The sequence below is a fragment of the Pseudorasbora parva genome, chromosome 12, assembly GCF_024679245.1.
Source record: "Pseudorasbora parva isolate DD20220531a chromosome 12, ASM2467924v1, whole genome shotgun sequence".
Lineage (NCBI taxonomy): Eukaryota > Metazoa > Chordata > Actinopteri > Cypriniformes > Gobionidae > Pseudorasbora > Pseudorasbora parva.
This window is the reverse complement of record NC_090183.1, coordinates 6,788,519-6,807,176: the sequence shown is the minus strand read 5'-3', so window position 1 is coordinate 6,807,176 and position 18,658 is coordinate 6,788,519. Positions and strand designations below refer to the sequence as shown.

Genomic DNA, 18,658 nt, shown 5'->3' with positions numbered 1-18,658 from the left:
CAGTAGATTCTCAGAAAACAAATGAGACCCAGCATTCATGATATGCACGCTCTTAAGGCTGTGCAATTGGGCAATTAGTTGAATTAGTTGAAAGGGGTGTGTTCAAAAAAATAGCAGTGTGGCATTCAATCACTGAGGTCATCAATTTTGTGAAGAAACAGGTGTGAATCAGGTGGCCCCTATTTAAGGATGAAGCCAACACTTGTTGAACATGCATTTGAAAGCTGAGGAAAATGGGTCGTTCAAGACATTGTTCAGAAGAACAGCGTACTTTGATTAAAAAGTTGATTAGAGAGGGGAAAACCTATAAAGAGGTGCAAAAAATAATAGGCTGTTCAGCTAAAATGATCTCCAATGCCTTAAAATGGAGAGCAAAACCAGAGAGACGTGGAAGAAAACGGAAGACAACCATCAAAATGGATAGAAGAATAACCAGAATGGCAAAGGCTCAGCCAATGATCACCTCCAGGATGATCAAAGACAGTCTGGAGTTACCTGTAAGTACTGTGACAGTTAGAAGACGTCTGTGTGAAGCTAATCTATTTTCAAGAATCCCCCGCAAAGTCCCTCTGTTAAAAAAAAGGCATGTGCAGAAGAGGTTACAATTTGCCAAAGAACACATCAACTGGCCTAAAGAGAAATGGAGGAACATTTTGTGGACTGATGAGAGTAAAATTGTTCTTTTTGGGTCCAAGGGCCACAGGCAGTTTGTGAGACGACCCCCAAACTCTGAATTCAAGCCACAGTACACAGTGAAGACAGTGAAGCATGGAGGTGCAAGCATCACGATATGGGCATGTTTCTCCTACTATGGTGTTGGGCCTATTTATCGCATACCAGGGATCATGGCTCAGTTTGCATATGATAAAATACTTGAAGAGGTCATGTTGCCCTATGCTGAAGAGGACATGCCTTTGAAACGCTTGTTTCAACAAGACAATGACCCAAAACACACTAGTAAACGGGCAAAGTCTTGGTTCCAAACCAACAAAATTAATGTTATGGAGTGGCCAGCCCAATCTCCAGACCTTAATCCAATTGAGAACTTGTGGGGTGATATCAAAAATGCTGTTTCTGAAGCAAAACCAAGAAATGTGAATGAATTGTGGAATGTTGTTAAAGAATCATGGAGTGGAATAACAGCTGAGAGGTGCCACAAGTTGGTTGACTCCATGCCACACAGATGTCAAGCAGTTTTAAAAAACTGTGGTCATACAACTAAATATTAGTTTAGTGATTCACAGGATTGCTAAATCCCAGGAAAAAAAAATGTTTGTACAAAATAGTTTTGAGTTTGTACAGTCAAAGGTAGACACTGCTATTTTTTTGAACACACCCCTTTCAACTAATTGCCCAATTGCACAGCCTTAAGAGCGTGCATATCATGAATGCTGGGTCTTGTTTGTTTTCTGACAATCTACTGAACCTACTGGTAACTTGTTTGCCACGTAGCAATAAAAAATATACGAAAAACCTTGATTATTCTGGTTAGTCACATTGTACTGCTATTATTTTGAACAAGACTGTATTTACATATTTTACCCTATTCACCTGTAGGGTAAATGTGATTTCACCAAGTAGAGCATTTTGTTGAACATCCTTGTTGATTAGATTTGAGGGATAGGTTTGCATAAAATGTAGACTTACAACAAAGGTTAGATTCTTCTACACCAGTTTTATTCACCTATCATTTACCACTGATTTTAGGGATACGTTAAGTTTAGGACTATGTTTTTGGAAAGGAATGTTGATCCAGGAACATGTCTAATGTACGATTTTGGGCTGTCCCATGCAAAAGATGACCAATCATGGCAGTTTCTGTGGTCATGGCTCCTAAACGGTGGTCCTTTGTCGTACGGTGTTAGAAATTTAGCATGATCATCTCACTGTGTGTTTGCTGCAATGACCTGTTTACTGACTAGCCAATAAAAATGCAACATGAAATGGCGTATTGTTCAAATATATTGCATATTGTTCGTAGCTCTATTTACAAAATTGGCATGCCAATGACATGACATGAGGGTGAGTAAATGATGACAGAACTGTCATATTTCGGTGAAGTTTCCCTTTAAAAAGTGCCTGACAGACATTCATACTGGTGTAAATCTGTGTAACAGTGTGTGGACACAGTGTGTTTTATTATACGATTAAGATATGAGTCTGTACTGTACGCAGATCCTGCTCAGTTCAGCAACTCGATCGGCGTGAACCGACATCAACCGGTTGCATCACTAGTTATCCTCATTCCATGCATCTCACATCCACCGCTTGAGTTCTGGAGCAGAAAGGACATAAACCAGGAAAAAATAAGGGAAACAGATGTTCAGGCTTATTGTGAGACGTCACAGCTGTCTGGAACCCTTCATGCTTTATCGACTCAAAAAGAGTTCTGCGTTGCATTTTTTCTTTCATGAAAAACAACACAAATCTGAAGGAGCCAGCACACGAAGCAGTACTTCACAATTCAGTTTTGAGCTTCAAGTGAAAAGCAAAGATGCCAGAATTCCTCTTGCTCCTCTGCATTTTAAGAAGTGTGCATGCTTTGTGAGTGTCAGTTTGTAGTTATTTCGACATTTGTGATCAGCTGAACCCGTGACTTCCGGTTTGAGATGACATTTAGGAAAGGAAATGCTACAAGAAAACAGCATGGGCCCATCTTATCCGAAACAACAATCCTTTGCGTTTTTCTGCATCTTTTAAGATGCAAGTTATGCGCTCAACCTTCCTGTGGATCCATGCATTTTCCAATGCATCTGCATGGACGGATGAGGGTGTGTAATGTGGTCACGCCCCTAAGAAAGCATGATATGTGTCTGTGCATCAGCTGTGCATGTAGCTGCAGGGTGAATCCATTGTAGGAAAGTCGTACTTGCCCAGAGGAGATGGGTAATACGTGGTGGCGTAGACGTTGGTCTGCGGCAATGCTGACGGGAAGAAGTTGCAGCTTTCATCAGGTGGAAGCAGATTGTTCTTATTCAGAGTCTGCAGAGAACAGAGAGAAAGCACAAAAAGTGAGCACACAGGGTTTCGGAAAGTCTCTTCAATATTTCAAAGGCCACAGCGCGTTTTGCATCATGCAGCGGTCCTCTGATGTCAACGCTCCGAGGGAAGAGACGGTACTGGAAAATGAAGAATGATAGATAAGACGGATTCCTTCTAAGACAGATTAGGGCGAGTCGCGGATCTCAACTGCTTCAGACCCTCATATTACATCAGATGTTAAGTGGACCTAACAGATGACCAGAATTATTCATTGAACAAATAATAATACTAATAATAATAATAATACAATATAATTATATAAAATATAATAATATAGTAAACAACAGGTCAGAATAAAAACAACAAAATTATGTTTTATTATGCACAGAAAGCACATGCTTTCTCCCACTCTCTCTGCTCTCCGAGTCACACACACACATACACAGGACACATTCACACATTGTCAGCACTGCTCAGATGATTTTATCAGTAAAACAGTATAGCAAATTAAAAGCTACATGACATTTCTCGCTAGCAAGTTAATAACAGTGCTGTTCTTACAGTTTCATATTAGTAGACGGTGCTGCCGAACACATATACGTGAATAACCTCAGTATCTCTCTCTTTCTTAAGGCGGCGTACACGGTGCGATTTTTGCTGTCGTACAAACTCGCAGACGATTTTTTTTCTCTCGGGAGAAATCGCGTGAACATCGTGGATGCTCGTATGGTCGCGGCTCGCACCGTGTGAGAGGAAATACGAGACGAGCCGAGCACGTTAAGAGCACCTCCCGACCTTACGATCATTTTTAAACATGTTTAAAAAGTTCAGGGAGTCCGCCCGATTTTTACCAGCATATGGCTGTCCCCTATAGCCAAATCATGCACAAGCACGTCACATACGCTCAATCTTTATGACTATTATTAGCTCAGTGGCTGCCACATACTGCGTACACACACACACACTTTCTCTCACGTGCACTCTTCTTTCTCCCTCTGGTTGTTTCGGTGGAATGGCTACTACCGTTCTCTTTTCAACAAATCATTTGCAAACCTTTTTTATTTATTTTTTGTATCTGAAGCTATAGCAGCAACATTGAAAGCTCCGGTGTCAGTGTTACACGAAAACTCGTGTGATCGCGGCCGGCTCGCGGTGCAAACAATCGTGCCGTGTACCAGCTGATTTGATGCGATGATCAAATTAAATGACTCGTAGCGTCTGCAATATCTCACGACCTTCCGAGTGTCCGAATTCGCACAGTGTACGCCCGCCTTTACTCTCTCTAATAACTCACCGCATTCGTCAGCTATCAGTGACTCACAAGAGCGTTTTAAAGACAGAACCTGACTAATGTCTTAAAAAATCATCTAAACAATGTTTTGAGGTGTGGTAACCATGGTAAAACCGCTTCGCGTCATGACCGTTTTACCAGCTAGGGTGTGGATTATTTTTCAAATAATTAAACTTGCCTGTTGTAAATTATTCCTTACATATTTATAATCATGGACTTCCCAGACCAACCAACAAGCACAATTACAACAAAATATTTATTTATTTTTTAATTATAGGACTTCCCTTTAATGGTTTAAGCATATTTATTCTTCTTTATTAACAATGCATGATTATATTATAAGTGCATTTTATTATTATTGTCGTGGTTGCAACACACAAGTTAAGGACCAGTGCACAAGAGTAATACAGAGAGACCACTGTGGAATGATGGGATACCTTGAACTCCATGGGTGTGTATAAGTCGTTCTTGGGAGCACAGCTGTTTTCTTTATAGTGTAGGTGGTTTGGGGTGCTGGGATGAATAACTGCTGATTCTTGAGGGGGTTTGCGGAGTCTCTGACAGTACACATACACCAGGACGGACAGCAAAATGGCTCCCAGAAAACAACAAGCACCTGTCAGCACCAAGTGGAACAGAGAAAACCCTGAAGGAAATAAAGACAAAAACTGTTTACCTATGGTCATTAGCCACATCAAAACCTTAATGTTGTTTGATGTAAATTGCATTAACCTCCACAGTTTGAGTTCCTCTTCTGTCCCTTTGACAGCACTAGAATTACAAAAACGATGTGTATGTGAAACACTACTGTAGTCTGAGATGCCAGAAATGAACTAAGGAAAAGAGGGAAAGGAACTAACCTGCGCTCTCATTAGGCCGACACGTTCTCTGATCTGTGGAGTTTCCTTGGCAAGAGGAGCTTATTTTACATATACGGCCACGGAGCTGCTGTCCCTCTTCATTACACTCCGCCCACTCTGACCACGCCCCCCACCACCCTGACACAGGTGAGAAAAATAAACAGAACACTCATTTTACAATTGTGTCATCTTGAATGGAGTCATAAAGAGTATTTAACTCTTTCCCTGCCATCAACGGAATTTTTCAGCAATCCATGTTTCCACTGTTATACGGTAGGGCCACTATTACGCAAACCAGAATTAGTAAGATGAGCAAAACACAGATGCAGTAGATTGAGTCCATCAACAACCCCAACGCTTGCACAGACCTAACCACTTCCTGGGTCGACATTTAATTCAGTAACATTAGGCAGTTTGGATTTATATGCGGTTTATTGTTGATGATTACATTATTTTTGAGATTGCTCGTTTTTGCTTCTTCTTTTTTCCTGTTTTTTGATCTGGAAATACTATACTTTTTCAGAAGATCACTACTAACCACTACTGAATAACAGTGAAAACACGGAAAGCCATAAAAACTCATCAATGGCAAAGAAGCGTTTTCTCATGAATGACGACGAGTCAATGCGTCAATGGTAGGGTTGAAGCTGTAAAATGTTTTTTTACAGAAATTGCTGTGTAGGTTTTCTCACCTTCACACTCGTGTGTGTTACAGAGAGCTTCCTCTGTGTGCAGACCGATGCAGATATCTCCAGAATGAGCAGGGGACGGGTTAGAGCAGGTACGGGAGCGCTGGTAGTGTCCACCGCCACAGGAAGTAGAGCACTGAGACCAGGAAGACCAGCACGACCACGCCCCCTTCACTGAAAAACAACACCCGTTACTGCACTACACCTTGCAGCAAGACTTTTAAATCCAGTTAATACATAGATCTCTTGATTCTGGTTGGTCAGTCATGACATTCCAAGGTATGTTATTTGCATATTACAACCGTTGTCAATAGCAACGCTTGTTCCATACAAATGCAGCTGCTGCCATGTTGCATCTCTGTTATATGTATCAATTGTATTAAAAATGAAATCGGAGGACTTCAGTATTAATAGTACTGTAATGTTGACTGTGGGATGATTGGATTATAAGATATTAAACAGGTAAGATTTCAAAACAGTATCAAATCAATATATCTCACCCCATTGTTATTTATATGGTAAATATCTGTATGATAAGTGGTATGACTGTACTTCAGCCCCTAAATGTTCATCTAGTTGTTTAGTCTCTTGCAAACAACTATTTTCTTTGCAAAAGACTTTGCTGTTAGTGAGCTAATAACATTTTTCAGCAAAAAATCTATACTCCGGAAGTAGCGGTGTGATAAGCGGGAAGAAGTAAACACGGCTCTGAAATATCTGACCTTGGCATGGCTGAGAGTTGCAGTCCTGATACTCGACCGGAGATCCGCTGCAGGCGAACGGCGTGCTCTTGCCATCCGATGTGGCACAGGAACGCTTGCGTGTGCGGAAGCCTTTGGAACACTCTTTGGAACATGCAGACCACGTTTCCCATGATGACCAGGCGGCTCCTTGCACTCGTGTGACGGGTCGACCCATTCTCAGCAAGTCGTCAACTAGACCTACAAACATGAAAGTGTACATATAGTACTAATTAAAATAGAACTGATATCGCAATATGGCTTAGTGGGATAATCAATTTGCAAAGGCTGGGATTTAATTAAAGGGGTGGTTGATTATTATGCACTAATTAAATTCATAATCAAAGCCTTAATCAATATTTATCTTCCTATATTATTATAATGATTATTTCCATTTATGATTTTGCTTAAGAGAACCACTGATTGTTTCTTGTTTTCTAAAGTGTGTATTTGGTCTCTGAGGACTGACTGAGGGTCTGGCCTAGAGATGTGTGATGTGTCACTAAACACTTGATAGCAACAAAGTGTCGTAGAGCAGTAGAGGTATTTGGATTTTGGAGGTATTCCACACCCATAACATGCCAGGAGTGCATTAATAGAGTTTGCTCACTTACCCCGGCTTCCAGATATTAAATATGGATTTGTCTTTCATTTAATTTATTATATTTTATATTTCCTTTTAATTAAACACTAAAGAGTGAAGATGAATATTGTCTGTACTAATGTCTGTATCTCTCACTGACAGCAAGCACATGTTATCAGTATGTTTTGGGAAACATTCTAGTTAGAACTGGCGCTTAATCAGCTCCAACCTTGGACTGACTGTGTATCTTCGTATGTGCGCAATATTCTGTGTTACAGATCAGTGTTTAGAAGGTGTACAATGGACAGTCTAAGAGATGGGTGGACTTGTTGTTCTGGGCAAGCTGGCGCCTGCTCCAGACCTGGCCTAATTCCGGGGTGAAAGCATCAACAAGTGGCACGTATATATAAATGCAGTCCATTTACCAAATGCAGTCCATAATTATTGTTTCGTTTTCTGTCAGAGGTAACTATGAGTGAAACGTGACTTCATCATTGCGTATCAGACATTGCCACCTTGTGGAATAAAGGTGAATTGTGCCTTATTTCGTCATTATAGATTAATTTATCATTGTGCAAAAAAAATGAACGTACAATCCTACACACCTCGGGTCGTTAGCTACCCTATACAATTTTGACAAAAAACTAGTGAAAAAACAGGCATTCAATTATAATTCTATAATTTTTTTATTGTTATATTGTTTAAAATGGATTGATTGAAGAATACTAAGAAGGTTGATGTCTAACTTTAAAAAATGAATGAGGAGGAGGGCAGTGAATGACGTCTCGGGTCGCTAACGACCCGAGGTATGCATTTAAGGGTTAACCTGATTAACTGACAATAAGTGGAAATTTACCATGACTGTTAATTTTCTCAGAGCCAATCAGAATCATCCACCTTGCAGTAATGATGTGGATAGACCTTGAAAACTGTATAACTGTTGGGATAATTGTATGTATGATAGGGCGGGGCGACGAGTAGGATGAGAGAGAATCGGAATCATCCACCTTGCAGAAATGTCATGAATAGACATTGAAAACAGTTTAACTGTTGGGACAATTATATGTACGGTACGACAAGGGTGGGACGAGATGGAGAGAGGGCGCATGGCCTACAAACTCCTTGTGATACTTGCAGCTGGCTTCTACTTATGAAATTGCAAGCTATTCTTCAGTAAAACATTTTTTTAATTAGTTGCACTCCTGACTCTTGGCCTTCATTTTTCACTACTGGTCTTGGGTCATATACTGTTAACCCCTAACATTATTCAGGGGTTAGTGACATCACAAACCCTAATATTTACATACACCCTGCCCCAGGAACAAAGGGGGTGAGGCTATGTTGAGAAGAGGAAGAGTTGTTGTAGTAGAGCACATTTGGGAGTCGGCTCAAGCTGTGTTTTTAACAATTATTGAAATACGATAACACAAATGCAATAGCATGTCATAACAGTAAGTTAACAACATAAGCTATAACCGTAATTAAACTTAACTATACCCGTTGCAGCAGTTAATCTCCATGCAGCAGATATTCTCTGACTCCACACAAGAGATTTATATCATGACAGAACATGCTAATTCATGACTAGGAGTTAACTTCACATCAGGTACTAATCAACTAACCATTCAGAAATGTCCTATTGCATTCTACATGTTGTAACTTCTTCTTGAGTCTCTCCATCATTGTCTGACTCCAGTTTGAACATAAAAGGCTGAACAGTTTCTGACATTTTCAGTTCCTGTCTGGGTGAGGTAATCGGAGCTGCAAACTCAAGCTTCTTGAAAGGGGGCCGGGAGCAGCAGCTCATTTGCATTTAAAGGGATACACATAAAAGTGGCATGTTTTTTCTCACCCTCAAAAAGTGACAGTTTTAACATGCTATAAAAATGATTTTCCATTATAGGACCCCTTTAAATAACTATATGTGCTGCGTTTTTTAAGAGATAAACGTGGGACTGTGTTCTTACACATAAATAGCTCATAATGAGAAGAGTTTCAGAGCATCTAGTTCACAGTAAGTGCTGCTCCACACAAACTCCATCTCTGCATCTGCACCCAGTTTGGGTCACTTTAACATGCTTTTGGCAATGCAACATGCACCAACCATCTTCCCAAACTTAATATCATGTGAAGTCTGTACAGATCGGCAGGTGTCAACAAATGAGTTTTCCATCAAAATAAAAGTTTGAAAGTGATATTAGTATTGTACTTTTACAGTTGTTTTGTAAAATAAAAAAGTTTACTAAAAAATAAAATTTTAATTTACTAAATTTTTACTAATTATATAAAGTACTAATTTGAGTTTGTGTGTGAGTTTGTGTGTGTGTTTGTGCATATGTGTGTGGTTCTGTGTGTACATGTTTTTCTATCCCGGTGGGGACTTCAACTAGCCTGACAAGCCAGACCCACATCAAGATGTTTGGTCTGGAAACTCACCATTGACAGCTCAATCCGAGGGGCGGGATAAACAGTTGTCTTTCAAACTCCCTCTGCACGCGATAGGATAGCGATACGACCAACCAGAGCAACGAAGGTGAAACAGAGCTTGTTGATAGATTAAACATTCACCGTATCCGGTCGGCTAAACTCCGAACACATCTTCCCTTTTTAAGAATGACTTCAGTGCCGTTCTTTGTTCTTTTCTCAGAGAAAAGCTTAACTCCAAGTCTTCCAGAGTCGCGGTCAGAGCTGATTAGAAAGACCGCCGCCGTTCGCCAGTTTCTGTGTTTACTAGAAGCACGCAAAAGCAACTCGGCCGTCGTCATTATGGCCCCGCCCGCCGACTCTATACACGATGTGATTGGGCCGTCCAGATTTTGAGGAACACAGCTCAGAATGGTATTGAGAGTTTCTAGACGACACTTGCGGGCAAATTAAATTTGCTGCCGCTAGGGTGCGTCTAGATTTCTAGGCTAGACTTCAACCTGAATGCAGACAGACTCATAGGGATTTGTGTCACCTTAGGGAAATTGAGCTCCCCATGAGGAAAAAAGCTTATAAATCATACAGAATGATTTTTTGTGTGTGATGGGTAGGTTTAGGGTTAGTGTAAGGGGAGAATATACAGTGTGTACAGTACATTTATGCATTTTAGCAGTATAAAATTACGTCTATATGGAGAGTCTCCACAAAGATAGCGAAACCAGACGTGTGTGTGTGTGTGTGTGTGTATATGTCTATGTACCGTCAGTCTCACAGACAGCAGTTCCGTCAGTGGTGGGACAGAGGCGAGTCTCTAGCTTGCGTTTCCCAAGCTGCAGGTCGTGAGGGTCGGAGAGAAGAGCTCTGCAGGTGTACCTGACCCTCTGCTCCTGTCTCGCCCCCATTTGTGTCACATTAACAGGGTACCAGGGTGTCCACGGTGTGGTCCGCCTCACCTCGGCACACGAGTCCAAATTACATGCCTTATACTCCTGGATGCAGTAACACACACATGATAGATGCTAATGAGAGTCTAGTTTTCAAATAAATCTTTTCATTCCTCTTTTGTATTTTTGCTGTTATTAGGGGTTTTGTTGATTTCATATGACTAGTTTAAGACCCTACCAGAGGGCAACCAGGACACGTGTTGCCATTCTCGCAGGTTCGAACACGGGATTGGACCCCACCACCACAGGCAACACTACATTTGGACCAAGCACTCCAGGAGACCCAGGACACCGGAACAGGACATGGATTCTTTTCGTTACACAATCTGAAATCATACAAAAATGAACGATTCATCTTCCAGTTACCTCAAACAAATACTTGTACGCTTATGTAGTTGGTTATTTTTATTTAAGGCTACACAACTTTTAAAATCAGAATAGATTTTCAAACATTAGGCATCATACACTTGCCAACTTTGTAAATGGTTGCAGAGAAAAACTGGGCATCATACTCTAAACAGACTTTCAAGTTGTTCTGAACACAGTAAACTCACACTGAAACATGCGCCTCGTAATATGTGTTATGATTATATTATGCATCAGAGAAACAAGTGCACAGCTATCTCTAGAATTATGTCTGGCATCACAAGCAATTAGTTGGATTTACTTACTTATTGTAGAGTTAATGAAAGTTATGATGAGCATTGTAATGTTTGGAGCGGATGTCATAACTAATTTCAGTAGATTAAAAAAAGAGAGAAATCAGTTTCATGCATAAATCACAAAGGTCTTACCTTCATGCTGTGGAAATACAAACCGCAAGACAAAACACGGAACACAGAAAAGGGGCGGGGCTAAACGTTCTAAAATCACTCAAAATATCAACCATATTTGATATCTTCAAAATGGAATAAATCAAACTCTAAAGCTAACAATTCTGAGCCTGTCCCCATCATTAACTATGTGATTTTCTGAAACATATGTTAACTCAGTTTCATACTGTCCAAAATCTGCAGACTGGCACTTGAGGGGCCGTTCCCACAGAACACATTTTTCCATTCCACTGCACTACTTTTCCATAGTTTTTCTATGTGCTGGACGTACGTCTTTAACCGCAACATTAGAGTCTCATGTCTTATCCAGCATCTCACCCGACACGACATTATAAAAAATTACACTCAAGTTAAAAGAAGTTCTTTGCACTTTATCCATTCCACTGACCTGCATCTTGCATTTTTATCAGCAAAAAACGTGTACTGTGTGAACCAGACCTAAGAGTGTTTTTTGTAGCAAATTGAATATAAAATCAAAACCATACAGTTCAGCCTTAAAGTCCATCTTTCTTCTTGTCTCACCTCTCCTCTCGTGCCTGACCCACGCATATGCGTCCTCCGTGTCGGGGTGCTGGGTTGTTGCAGGACCGCTGACGGACCTCAAATCCAATGCCACAGCTAGTGCTGCACTCGGCCCAGGACGACCAGGGAGTCCAGCCTCCATTCCTGAACAAACATAGCAGGAGTTAGCATTTGGGTTTTAAAAAATATGAATGGTACGGTTGGGAGTTTATTTTTTAAAAAATCTAGAAAAACCTGGGTTTCCTTTAAATAACCACTTTTATAACAAGGACAGTCCCTCTGGAGCTACCAGATGACTTCCAAGGGCCAGATAATGACTTTGCAAGTATGAGCTGTTAGGCAACATCAGGTTTATTAAACTTAACAGTAGCGTTCTGACGAATCTGTATCAGCAGCTCATTACTCAAACTGTATATCATTTATTGTAGATCTGCTACAGCTGAAGGATTCTGCCACAGCTGCTGTTTTTTTTTTTGTTATACTGAACAATTACGTCCTGTACTAAAACACCCAGACCTGGTGATGTGTGTGTTCAAACAAGCTCTCTAGGTGAAGAAATAATTGGAACATTCATTCAGTGACTGCAGGATAATAGGACATGCAAAGAAGGAGCTGCTGCGGCAGAACTGCTGCGTCAGCATCTTGCAGTTAATGAATAAAGCTGCACGTTACACGTCTGTATCAGTGTTCAGGATTGATGGACTCGAGGCCTCATTTTCTGCAGCTGTTAGCGTTGGGTGGTTCCTTTCTCTCACGGAAGAGCTGAATCAGAGAGAATAAAAGCGTCACACTTTTATGTGCTTTGACACTTTGATTTGCTGTGATTGAAGACTTCAGGCTGATCGCTCTGGGTCTCATATATCATTCTAGCCACACTGTTTACACCTGCCACTTTAATATGAGATGTCCCAGATTTTAAAAGGCTAGTTCATCCCCAAAAAAATCTGCCATCTTTTACTGATTCTATATGCTTTCCAACCCCTAAGACTTTATTTTCTGTGCAGTGACAGTGAATAAGGGGATGCTATCAAACTTTTCACACAAAAAAATCACATAGATACATCACCATATCTATTTGACTCTGTTGGGGAGCAGTTGCCACGTACAAATTGCTTGAAAGTAGCTTAGCTGTTTTTAAAACAGTGGAGCTTTTCCAGTAGCAAACTATTTTTTCCCCAGCCAGTTGCGGTGTAGCGTGACCAAAAGCCACATTCCATCACCAACGAAAATCGAATCAATTGTATCACGTCGCTTGTGGCTTACGGTTCACTGAGAAGAGATCATCTGATGATTATGTAAAGGAGGGGTGGGTTGATATTTCACATGAATCGACAAGTAAAGGTTACACTTTTGAATGAAATCTTTGCAAACCAAAGATAAAATGCTGTCTGCGTCAAAGACGAGCGAAAAACTTAAGGACGCACATAAAGATGAGTAATAACATTTTAAATTGATTCATTATCCTGCTTTATTGCACTCTATCAAATGTCTGTTTGTCAAAACGTCAAATGTATATCTGTTTTAATTATAATGATGAACCAGTGTTTCCCATTTATTACACTAATCTCTCCCACCACAATTTCTTATTTGCTTTTATTAGGGTATTTTTTGGCTTTAATAAGCATGGTCACTATTGTGGTCATTGTAAAGAAAAGATATGGGTAAGTACAGTAAGTGTACCTGGAGCAGTTGGCCACCTCTATGTTGGCCCCGACACACTTCATCCCTCCACACTGGGGTCGAGGGTTATCACAGGACCGAGTGCGACACTGACATGTGCTGGTGCCTTCTCCTCCGTCATCATGGTTACAAGCCTGCCATGGTGACCAGTGGCCAAAACCTCCATCTTGGGTGAGGTTCCGCTCCTGCAAAATAACACACAAACACTCTTAAGACAAGATACTACAGGAGAACACGGTACATATTAATCTAACAGATATCTCCATACCTTCCCTGGTTGATTGATCACAGTACATAATGACAACTGGTTTGTATTACACATTTTCTGAAATGTTGTGTAAAATAACAAGTACAAGTATAAGCAATTTTATTTTGAGCAAAAAGTTATTCCCGATGAGAAGCTTCCGTAATTATTTAGTTTAGTTAAATGGTGTGAATCAAAAAATATTTAGTCACACATACTGGGCAAGTTAGTGTTGATATACAACACATCTAAGATTTGTAACCCTTTTATTTTTGAATATCCTTTAGCTCCAAGTTATTTTTACAGTAACATTACTGATCAAGACTGGCGAGACAACAAAAGCAACTCTAGGAACTCCAACAGACATTCTGCAAAAGTTTGGGGAAACACTCACTAACTGTCAAAGTTATTTGTCACTAATTAAAAATGTCAAGTTGTTACTATGGAAACTGGTAATTGGCATGATAGAGAATACTTTTAGTGCATAGTATAAGTATATAACTTGGGACAAAGCCAAAGCTTCCACAGTGTTGTAGAAAATCAGGTTTGTTTATTATTGCTCCACTGAGGATGCCAACCATCAAAGATAATAGGAAATTTGTGATGTCTAATTATGGACCTAATGAAGTGTCAAGAGGGAACAGGAGTGACATTGGCCAGCCGTCGTGCAGAACACCAGCGTGTAATTGACACTGTCAGATGGAGCTTCTGGATCAGCTGGGTTAACCTTCAGGCTCTTCATCATCACAAATTTGATTCTTCATGACTAGTGCAAAATTCAAAAGAGATTGTCGGTGTACTCAAAGAACGTTGTTAGGAATCTGGACTTTAGAAGCTCTGAGGTAGAAATATAATCTTTGTAGAATAGAATAGAATAGAATAGAATAGAATAGAATAGAATAGAATAGAATAGAATAGAATAGAATAGAATAGAATAGAATAGAATAGAATAGAATAGAATAGAATAGAATAGAATAGAATAGAGAAATGGAAATACAGAATGACCAACTAATTGGTCTATTCAAAACATAGAATAGATCAGAGCAAAATGGAATAGAACAAAACAGAAAATAATAAGTGAACAGAATAGCATAGAACAAATTAGAAACTAATTGAACTTCTTGAACAGGAAAAACAGTATGTATGGAATAGAAGAGAATGGAATAGAATAGAAAAGAATACGAGTATCCACTAGAACATGATACAGAACAGAACAGGGCAGAATAGAATATAATAGATCATATTAGAATAGAATAGAACCTAAACATAATAGAATAGAGTAGAATATTATACAGAATGGACAGAACAAAACAGAAAATAAGAGTATAGAATATAACAGAATACAGAACAGTATACAACAGAAACAGAATGGAATAGAACACTAAAGAATAAAAGTATATATAATAGAACAAAATACACAACAGAACAGGACAGAATAGAATAGATCATATGAAAACAAAATAGAACTGAAACAGAGTGGAAAACAATACAATATAACTAAATGGAATAGAATAAAATAAAAACGAATAAAAGGGTATAAAATAGAACAGAATACAGAACAGAGTATAACATCATAAAACAGACCAGAATAGAACATAATACAACAGCACAGAAAAGAATCGAGCAGAATAGAACATAATTAAATATAATATAATATAACACAATACAGAAAATAATAGTATAGAACAGAAAAACATTGATTTATATAAAATAGAACAAAATATAGAATAGAACAGAAAAGAGAGTTGACAAAATAATACAAGTATCAGGCAGAAACTTCCTATCTTAATTCCATTAACAGGATACAGATTAAAACAGGACAGAATAGAATAGATCATATTAGTACGAATAGAATAGAATAGAATAGAATAGAATAGAATAGAATAGAATAGAATAGAATAGAATAGAATAGAATAGAATAGAATAGAATAGAATAGAATAGAATAGAATAGAAACGGGAAGACACTTCCTATCTTAATTCTTGACTTAAAGGAAGTGTATGTAAGATTGTGGCCAAAACTGGTACTGCAATCCCTTTCAAATTACTGTAGAGGTGTATCCCCTCTCACTCTCCTCCCGACTCCAGATAGGCTGCAGGATCAGCAGGAACATTTGTAGCTGCAGCTTGGTCGATAGGTGGAGGGTGGAGCTTCAGGCCAAAACACAAAATGTCAATGTATGGCGGAATAGCACTTCTGAGAGTACTTCGTTTCGGCGCAGTAAAAAGTCACGCCTGAAACATCCTCCCTCACATCTCCCCCCTACTGACAGAAATGAGAGAGGGAGGGGGAGATGTGAGGGAGGATGTTTCAGCCGGGACTTTTTACTGCGCCGAGACGAAGTACTCTCAGAAATGCTATTCCGCCATACATTGTACTTCTCCTTTTTAATCCGCTTAGAAAAGCGCCACGTTTTATTTTAGAAAAGAACAGGTTGTTCAACCATTCATGTAACTGTATTTAAACAGGGAAAACGTGGAGGTGTTTGGTCGCTTCTGACTTGATCTCTGTTTGGTACCATATTGAATGGACTGGGCTTAGTGGGCTAAGCTAAATGCTATCAGAATGTCACCGCGCGTCAGAGAGATTAACTGCACGCACTGAGACGAGAGAGGTATGTATAAACTCGTTTTAGTTAAGGGAATAACATAGTTTAATATGAAAAAGCGGTGAAGTATCCCTTTAATGTCTAGTGACATATCAGGGCCATTTTATGATAAATTGATAAACATTTCTTACATATAGTTCCTTTAAGATTTGAAAAAGTTATATTTCCTAAGTAAAATTCCCATGGTTCCTAGACAGATAGGATATGATTCTAAGTTACTCCAATTGAATTCCAATTCCACTGAATCTTTTTTCTTCAGAAAGTTTTCTTCACACCGTCTGAACAAGCCTGACAGAGAAGTTCCTCGCCATAGAAAAGCACCTCCTCAGCGGATGGCATATTGTGATCGTGTTTCGGCGAGAAGATGTACAAGAAGCTGAGCTTGTGAGGTGCTGTCAAAAGAGCTCACTGCAGAAATATTTACACTTTTTTTTTTTTTTTTTTTTTAATTGTTCTGATCTATTACTCTCTCTTAATCTAATATATTTCAATGTTTCAATAGTATTACAAAGTTAAACTATTACAGGTGCTTTATTTTTCCATTTTCCATCTTTTTTTAATGGAATTATTTGTTAGTCAAGGGTGAGGTGGAGAAGATTTTTTTAAAGGTTTATTTTCTGCGTGATGAGATATTAGCTATAAGTGTGTCTTACAGGGCACTTTGTGATGTCTTGGCTCCACTGACTCATGTTGGAACTGTCCTCAATTGTCGTACAGCGCTTCTCTTTCCGGTCCCAACCGCAGTACGGATCCCTGGCGCCCAGACAATCCCTGCGGAAAAACACACAGATACAAACACTCACAAATCAATGACAACATCTTAATAAATACCACCATAAAGCCATGAAGAGTGTGCTGAGAGAATTTAACAAGAGAGAAAAAAGAGAGAAAGAGAGAGTGGGGCGCAGTTTTATTCTGCAGGATATGGCACAGCTTTATATGAGAAATATAAACCTCAGTGTATGATATTCCAAAAATCTAATCAATTATATTATATGAATGAATTATTAAAGCTAACTCTGCGCTCTCTCGAATACTGGATGAACACTGAATCTATAGTTAATGGTTAGCAAATTTTGTCTATAATGTAAACATCACTTATATTGTCGAGATCCAAGTCAGAGATTGAGCTGAAGTGTAAAAATAATCTAAGCATTTGATCAAAACATGATATGATCTGACTGTTAAAGTAACTACAGAGCAACAAGCATCAAATCCTGCTCTGGGAGATAAAGTATATCTGAAAGCTCCCCCGGTGATTTATTAGAGCTAACAGACTTATCCTTTTCTCCTTGTGTCCTTTAGGTTCAATCGAGTGTGACAGTGTTATTAATTCAGAAGCATGTTTCATTATTTTAAAGATGTGTCATTCTTAAGAAGGACATGAAGTATTAACAAAGCTGTTACTAGTAAAATAGCAGCACATGCATACACTACCTTGCAAAATTATGATTATTTTAGACAAAAATGAACACTTTTAAACAGCAAGGATGCATTAAATTGATCAAAAGTCATTTATAATGTTACAAAAGATTTATTTTCCAAATAAATAGTTCTTCTTTTGAATTTTGTTTTCAAAATTGATAATAAAAAGATATCAACATGTTAGAATGATTTCTGAAGGATCATGTGACACCGAAGACTGGCGGAATGATACTGAAAATTCAACTTTGATCACAGGAATGAATTACATTTTACAATATACTAAAATAGAAAACAGCTATTTTCAATTCTAATAATATCTCACAATATTACTGTTTTTACTGTATTTTAAATCTAATGAATGCAGCCTTGGTGACTTTCAAAAACATTACAACTTCTTACAGAGCACAAACTCTTTGAACGGTAGAGTCATATTTTTCCCAAAAATCAAACACAATTTATCTCAGCGTCCTACAAACAAACTGAACATCTGTGTACTACATAACGGAAACATGAGAAAACTGCAAATCATGTGCTAGGGATGCTTAAAAGCCATACAGAGAATACATTTACATACATTAAGTATAAAATTATAATGACATGACTAAACACTTGCAGCTCAATTAGAGTCTATAGATGAAAATTGGTATAAAATAATTAGTTATTTGCAACATAAAATCTGACCTTTTGCCACCTGTGTGTACGTGTGCGTGGGGAAGAACCTGTTATTAAAATGACTGCTTTCCATCGCATCAACACTGAGCGGCTTCACAAACACATTTCATCACGTCCAGTAACAGTGTCTAATATCAAATGTGTCTGTCTTGTGTACCTCTG

General features: G+C 38.9%; 1 protein-coding gene across 1 annotated transcript in view; it reads right to left on the bottom strand.

The window, feature by feature from the left end:
• Positions 1 to 1,602: 1,602 nt before the first annotated feature.
• Positions 1,603 to 18,658, bottom strand: part of sema5bb (sema domain, seven thrombospondin repeats (type 1 and type 1-like), transmembrane domain (TM) and short cytoplasmic domain, (semaphorin) 5Bb) — a 77,603-nt gene continuing 60,547 nt past the window's right edge. The window contains exons 12-22 of the mRNA XM_067458256.1: positions 17,053 to 17,170; positions 13,549 to 13,733; positions 11,869 to 12,012; positions 10,692 to 10,839; positions 10,330 to 10,558; positions 6,545 to 6,763; positions 5,823 to 5,996; positions 5,134 to 5,268; positions 5,006 to 5,044; positions 4,711 to 4,919; positions 1,603 to 2,982 (exon numbers count right to left, since the gene is read on the bottom strand). Of these exons, the coding sequence (XP_067314357.1) occupies positions 2,821 to 2,982; positions 4,711 to 4,919; positions 5,006 to 5,044; positions 5,134 to 5,268; positions 5,823 to 5,996; positions 6,545 to 6,763; positions 10,330 to 10,558; positions 10,692 to 10,839; positions 11,869 to 12,012; positions 13,549 to 13,733; positions 17,053 to 17,170 (1,762 nt within the window). The 3' untranslated portion in view covers positions 1,603 to 2,820. The remainder of the gene's footprint in view (positions 2,983 to 4,710; positions 4,920 to 5,005; positions 5,045 to 5,133; positions 5,269 to 5,822; positions 5,997 to 6,544; positions 6,764 to 10,329; positions 10,559 to 10,691; positions 10,840 to 11,868; positions 12,013 to 13,548; positions 13,734 to 17,052; positions 17,171 to 18,658) is intronic.